The sequence below is a fragment of the Chionomys nivalis genome, chromosome 2 (genome assembly GCF_950005125.1).
Source record: "Chionomys nivalis chromosome 2, mChiNiv1.1, whole genome shotgun sequence".
NCBI classification, from domain to species: Eukaryota; Metazoa; Chordata; class Mammalia; order Rodentia; family Cricetidae; genus Chionomys; species Chionomys nivalis.
Window position 1 is genome coordinate 19,881,019 of NC_080087.1, and position 12,301 is coordinate 19,893,319.

The following is a 12,301-nucleotide window of genomic DNA, read 5'->3' on the forward strand; positions in this document are numbered from 1 at the left end:
TCACTGTGTAGGCATACTAGCCTCCACGTCATAGAGGGTCTCCTTCCTGCCTCCGCCCCCTGAGTCCTGGGATTAAAGATATGTTCCCCAGTGCCCTGTTCATCTGTCTCTGCAATTTGTCAGTACTGTCTAGGTGTTGGGCTTGACCACAGTTGGTTGTAGCAATCCTATCTCCATTAAAAATTGTTTAAGCCAGCAGTGGTGCTAGGCACACACACGTAATAAATAAACATTAAAACACTCAGGGCAGAAGGAGAGAATTGATGGCCAAAAGTCATCCTCTGACCCCCCCCCACATGTCACAGCATGCATGTACGTACACACACACACGTAATAAATAAACATTAAAACACTCAGGGTTGGGGCTTGGGGCACAAGAATCATGAGTTCAAGGCTAGTCTAAGCTACATAGGGAGATTCAATCAGTTTCAACCAGTCAAAACTTTTGAATTAGGAATGGGGGGCAGAGGTTTGACCCTCAACCCACATACACACAAAAAGAATGAATGAATTTAGCCAGGCGGTGGTGGCGCGCGCCTTTAATCCCAGCACTCAGGAGGCAGAGGCAGGTGGATCTCTGAGTTTGAGACCAGCCTGGTCTACAAAAGCCGGGACAGACTCCAAAGCTACAAAGAAACCCTGACTCAAAAAAAAAAAAAAAAACAACAAAAAAAAAAAACAAAAAAAAAACCAAACAAACCAAAGAATGAATGAATTTATAGTCAAAAAGGTAATAGCCATTGACTGAGAGTGTTAACAGAGATTAGATGCTGTTACAAGTACGTGTGTTTATTTTTAAAGTATTTTTTAAGCATCTTTATGGTGTGGTGCTAAGGATTGAACCTGCGGCTTGCACAGTGGGGAGAAGTCATGCACGTGCTTGGTCAGGAGAGTTCTCCTTGGCTTTTCTAGTAATGTGTTCACCAGAGGCAGGTGGGAGCGCTCAGTCTCCAAATCCTGCCAACATCCGGGTTTCCGAGCCATTCTGCTTTTTGGCAAACCTGTATATGAGGATGGGTTCGCCAAGGCCACTTCAGCTTTTGTTCCCTGGCCGCTAGGATTGTCCACACCATGGCACATTTTTGTGCCTTTTTCTTTTTGGTTTGCATTATCTTTCATGTATTGAGACATTGTGTGTTTTCTGTATGTCCTAAGTATTTGTTCAGTTTGATATGCAACTTTTAACTTTGTTTACAATGTTTGGAGGTCTACAGTTAAACGTATTGGTTTTTCCTTCATAATCTATGCTGTTTGAATCTTGCTTAAAACAAACAACTATCTTGGTACTGAAAAGACATTTTCTCTCAAGCTGTAATGGGTTTTATCACTACATTTTTTTGGTGTGTGTGTGTGTGTGTGTGTGCGTGCACACTGTCCACTCAACTTAAAATGTAGCGTGTGTGTGCATATGTGTATTGTGTGCATACGTATGTGTACATGTATGTACGTGAGTACACTGTGTCATGTCACAAGTGTGGAGGTCAGAGGACAGTCTGAAGGAGCTGGTTCTCTTTCCATTTTGCTGGTCCTGTGACTAGAACTCCGCTCATCAGAGTAACATGTATGGAAGTCAGAGGACAACTTGCAGAAACTATTCTCTCCTACCATGGGGGTCTCAGGATCTGAACTCACTCAGATGTCAGGCTTGGCAGTAGGCACATTTCCCAGTCTAGCCATCTTACTGGCCCTGTTTTTTTGTTATTTAAGTAAGACTTTTAACCATAATCTAAAGTTTATTTTGCTGAATCTATCAGCTTTGCAGCCTCAAGCCAGTGAGGTAGACTGGTGGTGTCCACCGGTACTGTAGACAGAAGGAGGCAGCCTTTCTGGTCCTTGAACGTCCAGAGCTTCCAGGTCTCTGTGCATGTTACCTGCCTGCATGTTGTCCTCTTTCTGTGGTGAGAGTCTGTCCCCACATGCCTATGCCATTCTGGGCCACTTCCTGATGGCACAGACCCCAGAGTTACCAAAAAGGCGGGGAGAAGGCAGAAATAGCTTTGGGGTTGACCAAGCAGAAGAGGAAAAGGAAGGAGGCTTGCCACCCTGCTTCTACCCTGCCCTTCTCAGGACTCAACAACATTTCTGAGGTGTCGCCCTGTGTCTGTCAGGGCTGCAAGATTGCAGTCCCCCTTCTTTTTCTTATTTGATTGATTCTTTTTTTTTTTTTTTTTTTTTTTTTGGTTTTTCGAGACAAGGTTTCTCTGTGGTTTTGGAGCCTGTCCTGGAACTAGCTCTTGTAGACCAGGCTGGTCTCGAACTCACAGAGATCCGCCTGCCTCTGCCTCCCGAGTGCTGGGATTAAAGGCGTGCGCCACCATTCTTGTGGGTTGGAGATGGAGTCCAGGGACTCTTCCCATACAAGCTGCTGCACTGCCCCTCCTCTTCTAGGCAGAACTCAGTTTGGCGTGAGTAACATTGTAACTGGTTCCCCTTCCCGTGGGTAACAAGTCACCTAAGCACGACCGACTTCTTTCCCAGCCCAGCAGCCTGCAGTCATGGCAACTGAAACATGCCACTGTGGGTGAGCCCAGCCAAGCTTTCTCTAGATCAAATACTGGAGGCAACCAGTAAAGAGACAGTACCGTGGCTCTCCTAACAAAGACAAGAGAGAATCGAGTTTTCTAGTCGAAATGATGTCTCCAGGAATTAAGACACTGAAGTCTTTTGGCCTCCACCAATTACCTTGTAGTCTGACAACTGACCAGACACCATCATTTTTGTGCATGTGCATGTATCTGTGTGAGAGGGCACGCATTGTGGAGGAGGTCAGATGATCTTAGGCGTCATTCCCAGGCACTGTCCACTCAAACAATTTAAAATGTAGTGTGTGTGTGTGCATATGTGTATTGTGTGTATACATATATGTACATGTATGTACGTGAGTACATTGTGTTATGTCACAAGTGTGGAGGTCAGAGGACAGTCTGAAGGAGCTGGTTCTCTTTCCATTTTGCTTGTCCTGTGACTAGAACTCAAGTCGTCAGGCTTGGCAGTAAGAACCTTAGCCTGCTGAGCCATCTTGCTACCCACAGACATTTTTTTTTTCTTTTTTTTTTTGAGAAATAGTTTGATGCTTTCCACTTGGTCCCATCCTCTGCAGAAATGCTATTGACCCAGGGCTGGACACAAATCAGGATTCTTTTTTAAATGTCTGTTGCGTTTATTTATTTGTTGTTTGTGTGTGTGTGTGGACATATGTGTATGCATGTGCATATGTGTGTATATGTATATGTATGTATGTGACTTGACACAGTGTGGAGGTCAGAGGACAGCTTGCAGGAGTGGATTCTCTCCTTCCACTGTGGATCCAAGGAATCAGATTCAGGTTATCAGTCACCTGCTGAGTCATCTCGATGGCCCACAAATCATGCTTTTTATATCCCACGTCCTGGGTCCATCTTGATAATCTTCCCAGGGCTTCGATGATCTATTTTATCTAAGATAATAGCTTTTGAGGCTGGGCATGGTAAGTTCACACCTTTAATCTCAGCACTGGGGAGGCCAAGGCCAAAGGACTGAGTTCAAGGCTAGCCTGGACAGAGGGTGTTTAAGGACAACCTCGAGTACATACAAATGTACTCCAAACATACATGTTTCAAAAGACATAAATAAAGAGGGAGAGCAATAACTCATGGGTGAGAGTGTTTGCTGTGCAAACATGGGGGCCCAGGTTTTAATCTCCATCACTCGGGTGAAAGACAGGCCTCCTTACTCCCTGAGTACCAACTCTTGTATTCTAAACTCAGCTTGACTCCCCGACTATGTCCAGAGGAAGGTGGGTTGCTGTGCAGTTTTCTGGCATTGCTGTGAAACACCCCAAATTCAGGAAACAAAATCCAGTGTCTGCTTTCTGTATAACAAACAGCAGAATGTTGTCCTGTAGAAGTCTGGGGTCGAGACTTCTCCTCAGTTAGGGAAGCAGTCACCATGCAGGATAGCGGAGAAGAGGGCCACACCTGCTCTCCCTATCCCAAGGGGATTCAGGACTTGTTGGGACTTCTGGCTTTGTGAATTAAGAGCAGAATTCTTCTCCAATCCCAAGTTCCCTGTGCAACTTGTAATCTCTGTTCTCTCCCTTGCAGAGACTTCCATCTTGCTGGCTGTGGCCTTCTTTAACTGGGCATCAATTTCCCCTAGGAACATCTTCAAGCCCGCTGGTTTCCCAGGCACCAGGAGTGGGAACTTACTTAGCAGCCATTCAGATCCTCCTATTCTGGATGCTTTTTCTCTTGGACGCTTGGCTCTCCAGCTGCAGCCCTCAGGAGAGCCTATTTTGCATGGCTGCTGTACTTTGATTCGTTGACTCAGGCAGAGGCGCGAACTTCCTACCTCGGGCTGCTTTCTTCCTTTTCTTTTTAACGCGAAGTTTAAGTACCTTTTGTAGCTGAGTGTGACTTGTGCAGGAAGTGGAGCGTAGGCATGGATCAGCTTCTAGAGGGGGTGTGGCCTGGGTTTTCTGTCCTCCTTGGACTGCAGGAGTTCCTGAGGGACTGAGCACTCCCTTGCTGGAGAGCCTTCATCGGAAAGGCTCAAGGAAGCTGGGCAGCGGTGAGAACCCGAGGGACACACCCTGCTGGTGAGTGTCTGTGCCCTGCTCTCAGCTAACAACAGGGCAGGCCCAGGACAGACTTCATTCAGTCAAGAGGAAGGGAGAAGGGCATGTTTGACGGGTGTGTGTGTGCGTGTGTGTGTGTATGTGTGTGTGTGAGGACTGCCCTGAACACCTGGAATTCTTTTAGATTTTCAAATTGTAGAAACAAGGTAAGCATCTTTAACTGCCCTTAGATGCAATGTCTGCTCCCTTTTAGCAAGGGGTAAAAGTGTGTGGGGGTAGGGTGGGTGGGTGTCGGGGTGATCTTCCCAGCTGAAGTAAAACCTCCATCTGTGGGCTTTGTAGCAAGTTGCGTGGTGCGCAGTGAAGAGTGGGGATGACTTACCCCATCTCCAGACTCCCAGAGTGTCTGCCCAGCTAGACTTTGGTTCTTTGGTGAGTTTCCTAGCTGATGCAGCTGAGGAGCTTCTGCAGCAGTCCCGGGGCTGCTGAGGAGATTGACGGCCCTTAATCTGGTTTGGCCGAGTCTTTGCAGCTCTAGAGACTTGAACTTGATGCTACAATGGACCGTGTGAGCCTGGAACATGGGTAGGACTACAGGTCATGCCTGTAAAGGCTTCAGACACACCTGTAAGTTACCTATAGCGACAGAGGAGGGAGGGGGTAAGTCCGAGGAGGAAACAGAAGTCCAGGCCAGCATGCCCATGTTCACAGCAGTTTGAGTGACAGTAGCCAAGAGCTAGAAGCAGCCAAAGTTCTCCACAGCTGGAGGAGTGAACAGACATAACCTGTGGAACACACCTCAGGTGGATTCTTACTCTGCCTCAAAAAGGAAGGACATGCTGATATATACCACAACATGGGTGGACCCGGAGTCAAAACAAATGGTGACAGAAGAACAGAGGCTGTACGACTCCACTCATGGGGGTGTGCTGAGAGGCAGTGGGAAGGTGGCTGCTACCTGGGACGGTGAGAATGAGTTTTGCTGGGTGGGGAGTTCTAGAGGTGGCTGGTGTGAATAGCTCTCCAGCGTGCGAACAACTCGCCAGTACAGGACTGTGTGCTTGGAATGGTTACAACAGGGCCTTGTGCATGCCAGGCAAGCAGCCACCACTAAACTACAGGTCCACAATATTTTTTAAGTTACAAATTTTCTTTAAGAAGTCAGAGGTGAGTAGATTTTTTTTTTTTTAGATCAGTTCTTCAGTCCTGTGGGATGAAATCTTAGATTCTTTATGACTTCCTCAAACTCTAACTGACAGAAACAAAAGAAAACAGCTCTAACAATTAGCACCGCCGAAGGGCTGGAGGTCTGGGTCAACCACTACAAGTTTTCACAGAGTTGTTGAGAGCTGGGGCCAGGCTGACACTCTCCTCACTATTATGGTAGGAATCCCATTCAAGTGGTTTTGGGGGCCAGGACGGGATGCTGAATGTAATCTGGGGCTCAGTTCTGGTGTGCACTGCAGGAGGCCGGCCACTGGAGGGCGCTCTCTGGCCTGGGAGACAACACCTCCCTTGGCAGGCTGGTCTCCCATTGAGTAGCTCTGGGACCCTGGGCAAGTCACCAAAGACTTTTTCCCTCAGTTTCTTCACAGAAACTGCCACGGGGGAGGAATGGGCTAGCTTGTCCCACTTCAAAAGGAGGTTGGGGCTTCCACAGACAGTGGAGGGGGCAGCAGCTCATAATTAGGCAGTGCTGTACACTGAGGCTGCTGTGTCTCTGGTATCGTTACCCCTCACTTTTTCTCCTCCTCTCCTCGACTTTCCCAGAGACTCTTCCAGGCAGAGGCTACAGGCCTTCGGCTTGAGGGGGTCTCCAACCTGGGTTTGCTGCTTCTAGAGGGGGTCTCAGTCCTGAGGGTCAGGATGCTCACCGTCACAAGGTCTCATGAGGAAATCTAGACGATTTCGTTGCTAATCTTCTGGACTATTTGTGACTTCCAGTCAAGATTGAGGAAGAAAACTGAGGTGAAGCTGTGTGGACTCTCAGGTTTTAAAAATAGCGAGGTCACACTTAAGCAGCCGGGTATTAGCGCGTGAAGAGCATCTCATCGGGGTGTCGGGGAGGGGGTTCCGGGGGGGGGGGCAGGCCCCTACACTTATTTAGAAGACATTTGTTTTTAAAAGGAGAGAAAGTTGCTGTTAAGGTCCCGAGGGGGATTATTTTCCGAAGTAGGTGAATTCTGTTAGTTTTGTATAAAAAGCAGCTGTCTGGTGGCACCCATGCCTTCTGAGAGTGTTCTCAGGGTGAGGACACTCTACGGAAAGAAGCAGTCACAGGGCAGGCCCTCATACGGCCGGCTGCCTGCTGACTCCCCACGGCCATCAGACACAAATCTCATTTTAGCTGCTCTTGCTTTTGTCCCACCGGGCAGCAGGTGGAAACTCGGACCTCTTCACAGAGCTGTTCCTTTGAGACGGAAGGGGAAGCCACTCAGATGTAATTTTAATGTCTCCCTTTCTGCAATGGTAAGACGCTGCCCCTGTGCTGAGCACATGACTCAAAATAACAAGTTATTTTCGGAACGCGCTGATTGTCACGTTCTGCCGTGTACTAGCTCTATAACCTCCGTTTCCTCAGTGCCAAAAGGAGAGAATGTGCCCATTTAGACTGTTTTCCCACCAAGAGAAACAGGAAGTTTAGTTAAGAGTTCATAAAAATGATACGGAAACCATGAAAAGCCGCAGTAGTAGGGACATGTATGTTGTTATTTCTGCTGCTGCCTTTCTGTTCTTCCCTGCTCTCTGAAATAAGCACGGAGGTGCGTGCACCGGCAGTGCAGGGTGGAGGGCTCACGGAACATCAAAATTTTGGAAGCTTCTGGAAAATGTAATAGTAAGCTTAGCCTATGGAGAAAACAGATGTCCCAGGTAGGGGGAGTCTCATGGGTCAGTAAGTGACACCCCTCGCCTCACAGTGTGACATGACCCATCAGGTTTGTGAGTGTCCTCTTTTTATGTGAAATTTGGTCCAGAGTTGGACCCTAGCCCTAGAGGCCAAAGGTTCTGTCAGAGAAGGATTACTCACTAGATGCAGAGAGAAGGTGAGTCTGGACCGGAGGCTTACAGTTAAGGGAGGTAGAACAGGGCTGACCATGAGGCCCCAACTCTCATGTGGATGAGTTTTGTCCTTTAATCTGTGCAGGATAGAGGGCTGTGGAGTTTGCAGAAAAGAGGGAAACTTCAACTTAGACCTTAGACTGTCTATTAAAAAAAAAAATAAACAAAGGTCTATCAAACTCCTCAGCTACGGAGTCTTGGAGTGTGACTGGGCATTAGCGTCACTGGGGGGGATGGGGACAAACTGCATCCTGAGACCTTGGGTCCTCTCGGGGTCTCATGGTCCTCTGAGGACTTCCCTGGTCTTTCCTGGCACCAGTTTTATGTTTACCTCTCTACTGTGTGTCGACAAGTCCCATAAGCTGATTCTCTCAAGGACTTGAACTCAGCTCACTGGACTCAGAGGCAGGTGCCTTTACCAGACGAGCCTGGACGACCCCTCCACACCCTTCTAAAGGAGATAAGTCATTCCCCACATGGGCCTCGAGAGCACACTTTTCTTTCTCTTTCTTTAAAATATTGTTCTAGATTTACTTACTCTTGTGTCTGAGTGTTTTGCCTGCAGGTCTGTATGTACACTGAGTGTGTGCCTGGTGTCTTTAGAGGCCAGAAGAAGGCAGGATTGCCTGGAACTGGAGTTCCAGATGGTTGTGAGCTGCTTGTGACTACTGAGAACCCGACTAAGGTCCTTTGTAAGAACAGCAAGTGCTCTTAACTGGTGAGCCATCTTTCCAGCTCCCAAAAGCACATTTTTTTTTTTTCTAATCACAACAATTGTTCTGGGCTAGTGAGATGGCTCAGCCAGGGAGGGCACTTGCTGCGAAGCCGGGCGACCTGAGTTCCATCCCCAGGACCCAGTGGGTGGAAGGGGGGAATAGGATCTGACAAGTTGTCCTCTGACCTCCACATGAGCACTCTGGCACACAAAACAAATACAATGTGCATGTATGTGTGCATGCATGTGCTCGTGCGCGCGTGTGCACACACACACCACACAAATAACTTACAAAAAAAAAAAAAGAACAAAAAGCCAAACTCTAAAAAAACCAATAGTGCTTATTTTGGATTTATGACTTATTACTTAGATTTTTGGGTCTGTTTTCCAGAGCAGATGATGAGTTAGTGGAGATTGGATAGTGTTTTTTTTGTTTCTGTGGAGCCAGTGTGAAGAAGGCAACCAGTAAGTTTGTTCCAGTGAGGAGCGAGAGGGTGGAACAATGTCAGGGTGAGTGTGGAGGGCAGGGTGGGTGTGCAAAACGTCCAGGAGACAGAACTCGCCCGAAGTGAAAGTGTGGAGTCAAAGGGGACAACAGGATGTCGTTTTGGGGGTCTCTGAAGGATGCTGTTCTTCGAGATTTGAAACTCAAGGAAAAGCGTGGGAAAAGAGGAAAACCCCAGTGTCCATTTAGAAATATCGATGGAGCTCCTCAGCTCTCCCATACTAAGGGGTGAGACCCTGAGGCAGACAGGTCAGAACATCGGGTCTCTTGAGAAAGATACGTGGTAACTCATGTGCCCTGATCCCACATGGTAGGTGGCGTGGCCGAGCTCTCTTAGGTCTGGAGAGTCCAGGAGGATCCCTCTGAGTGGGGTGCAAATTGAAATTTAAAGCTCGCAACCCCAAAAGAGATAAGATGTGTGTGAGAGCATCCTAGAGCGGTTAGATATGAGGAGGAAATTCATTTCACTCTAAGGACTAGGTGAGGCATTGGTGGGTGGTGGGGTGGTCGAGCTCAGAGCCACAGGGTGACACAGCTCTTCTGCATACCCAGGAACTTGGGGTTTTCTTCTAGAGTCACCATGGGCTGCGGTAGAGCATTCTTTAAAGCAGGGGAAATATGGTCAGATTTGTGTTCAAAATGCAGTGCTGGGTCCAAGCCAGATGAGCTTGGGCAGAGGCAGAGTGGGAGCTGAGCATGTCGGGGGCAGCAGCAGAGGCCACGCTTTCTGGAAGGTTGAATTTGGAATGCTCATCCCTGGCAGGCTCTGGCCTTGTTAGCTCTGTCCTTTCTCCTACCCTCGCTGGAGAGGTCTGCAGCAGTGTGTGGAGTCAGGGCGGGAGGCTAGCCCGGAAACACATATGCTATAAGGGATTCCTACAGGAGAACAGAATCAGAAGGTGAAGAACCCACAGCATTCACCATTGAATTTGATGCTGGGGCAGGGTATACAGCATGCAGGTCCCAGAAGCTGGCTGGAAAAGTTGCTCAAGATGTGGTTTTTGTTGTTGTTGTTTTCTTTTTGTTGTTGGTTTGGTTTTTTTCGAGACAGGGTTTCTCTGTAGCTTTGGAGCCTGTCCTGGAACTAGCTCTTGTAGACCAGGCTGGCCTCCAACTCACAGAGATCCGCCTGCCTCTGCCTCCCGAGTGCTGGGATTAAAGGCATGCGCACCACGGCCTGGCTCTTAAGATGCGTTTTAAAGGAGAAAAGCAAGCTGCTGACTGGCAATACGTATAACATGGCATCATATATGCAAAAATAAACCAGAAACAATCCTTTGTTAATATGCTAATAGGTGTACAGAGAAAGTTCTGGAGAGATGCCGACAGCCATCAGCACTAGAGGCACCAGGAGAGTGGGGGAGGGGGAAAGTGACGGAGTGGGGCTTGGGAGAGTGGGGTGTGGGCCATGTATTGTATCATCCTTCTACTTCTGCCTTGTTTTAATATCTTACAGTAGCTATATCTTCAAGTTTATTTCTGCATTTTTAAGACACCTTTGGAGGGTGTCAAGCTTTATTTGTGAGTAGCACAGAGACCCAGCGTGTCCTGAATATTCCCATTTTCCCCCTTTTGAAAACAACTGTCAAGCATAGTCCCTTCCTTGTCACCCTTCACACAGGGGGGCTATGCTGGGTGCCCCACAGGAAGAGCCAGATTTGGGTCAGGACCTCTTCTTTTCAAGGTCCAGGGTGATCTGAATATCATCTGAGCCAGAGTGCAGAATTGAATTCCTGGGTAACTCTGTCTTTCTGGGAGGGGCCCTCTCCTGAGAGGGTTCTTCCCTGGATGGACCTGCAGCCTCTGCTGCCTGCCAGCACTGCTCCAACGGTCTTGGCAGATGAAGGTTGGCACAATCAAAAGTCGCTGGGTCCTGGCGGCTGTTCAGGATCAAAGAGTCAACAATGCTGGTTCCTTCCCAGGCCTTACTATCTAAGTGGTCCCTTCACAGCTCTGAGGTGACACATCTGTGTGTGTCTGGTCTCAAGTGCCTCACCTCTTCTTGTGGAACAGCTATTGCAGGGCGAAGGTGTGCCCCCAAGGACCTGATTTGAAAGGCCCCGTCTCTAAATACAGTAACACCCTGAGGTACTGGTGCAGAAGTCTTCTAACAGAGTCTGTAAAAAGATTCCCTTGGCTTGGTGCCTTACTCAGCCCCTGCCACCTTGGGACCTGGCACTCAGGAGCAAAGGGCTCAGAGAACACACTGGTAAAAGAGGTGTGATTGCGTTTGTGGCTCGCCAACCACACCAAACAACTGAAAATCCTCAAGGGGACCAGGCTAGGCGTGATTTCCTGACAGATAACACCGGGAGGGAGGAGCACACACAGCATGCCCTCCTCATCCAGTGGCCCGGCTGCCAGGCTGCTTAGCAAACACCTGACTACTGCCGTTTTCTTTTTAGCTTATGCCAGTGCAGTTCTGCCAGGAGGAAGCCCAGGGCAGGAGCCGTGCCAGGCAACAGTTGGCACGCTATGGAGCGTCGGAACAAGATGGAGTTCTTCCAGAAACTGGGCTACAGCCAGGACGACGTGGTCAGGGTGCTGGGCAAGCTGGGTGACAGTGCATTGGTCAACGACATACTGCAGGAGTTGATCCAGACCGGTAGCCGTCCAAGGGCCCAGGAGGATCCCGTCAACAGCACCGGAGTAGTGCTGACGCCCCGGGGATGCTGTGGGACCCGGGACTCTGCCCAACAGGGCCTGGGACCAGGACTGGAAGAAGCTGGTGGAGACCCAGGCAGCTCCCTGCGGCCCATAGTGATCGATGGGAGCAATGTGGCCATGAGGTAGTGTCCTTGCTTTCCTTCATCCTGCTGTTGGGTGCTGGGGCCTGGGACCTTGATCTCAGGAGTCCAGGGAACCATTTTCCTCTCCGTGGTTTTGTCCAAAGAGTTTTGGGTACAATGGATGAGGTTTTAGGTTTCCGGATGACAAAGTCACACATAAATATCACATGCTTTGCCCATAGTCACTTTCCATGACTCCCTTTTGTCTCTCCTGCTCTCCTTCCACTGGACCCTTCCTCCTCAACAACAGCTCCCTTCCGTTTCTCTGCCTTACATATGTATGCACATACATAAATCTCGATTCCATATAGATGCCATCGTTAACTTTCTGAGTCTGGCTTATAAGTCTTAGGAAGATGAATCTCAAGTTCCATCTGCTTTCCTGCAAATGACACAATCATTTTTTTTATAACTTATGCTCCATTGTGCACGCATACCCCGTTTCCTTTTACTATCTATTTATCTGCTGGTGGGTATCTGGACTGATTCTATAACTCAAATATTGTGAATAGGGTCCCGGTAAACATGGATGGGAAAGCGTCTTGGTGCCAGGTTTGATTTAGCTTCCTCTGGGTATAAACCAAGAAGAGGTAGTTCTAATTTTAATTTGTTCTTTTCTTTCATTTTCCCTCTCTCTCTCTCTCTCTCTCTCTCTCTCTCTCTCTCTCTCTCTCTCT

At 48.5% G+C, this 12,301-nt stretch overlaps 1 protein-coding gene across 1 annotated transcript in view; it reads left to right on the top strand.

Moving 5' to 3' along the window:
* The first annotated feature begins 4,553 nt into the window (after positions 1–4,553).
* Zc3h12d (zinc finger CCCH-type containing 12D) overlaps positions 4,554–12,301 on the top strand; it is a 35,296-nt gene continuing 27,548 nt past the window's right edge. The window contains exons 1-2 of the mRNA XM_057762292.1: positions 4,554–4,576; positions 11,241–11,624. Of these exons, the coding sequence (XP_057618275.1) occupies positions 11,311–11,624 (314 nt within the window). The 5' untranslated portion in view covers positions 4,554–4,576; positions 11,241–11,310. The remainder of the gene's footprint in view (positions 4,577–11,240; positions 11,625–12,301) is intronic.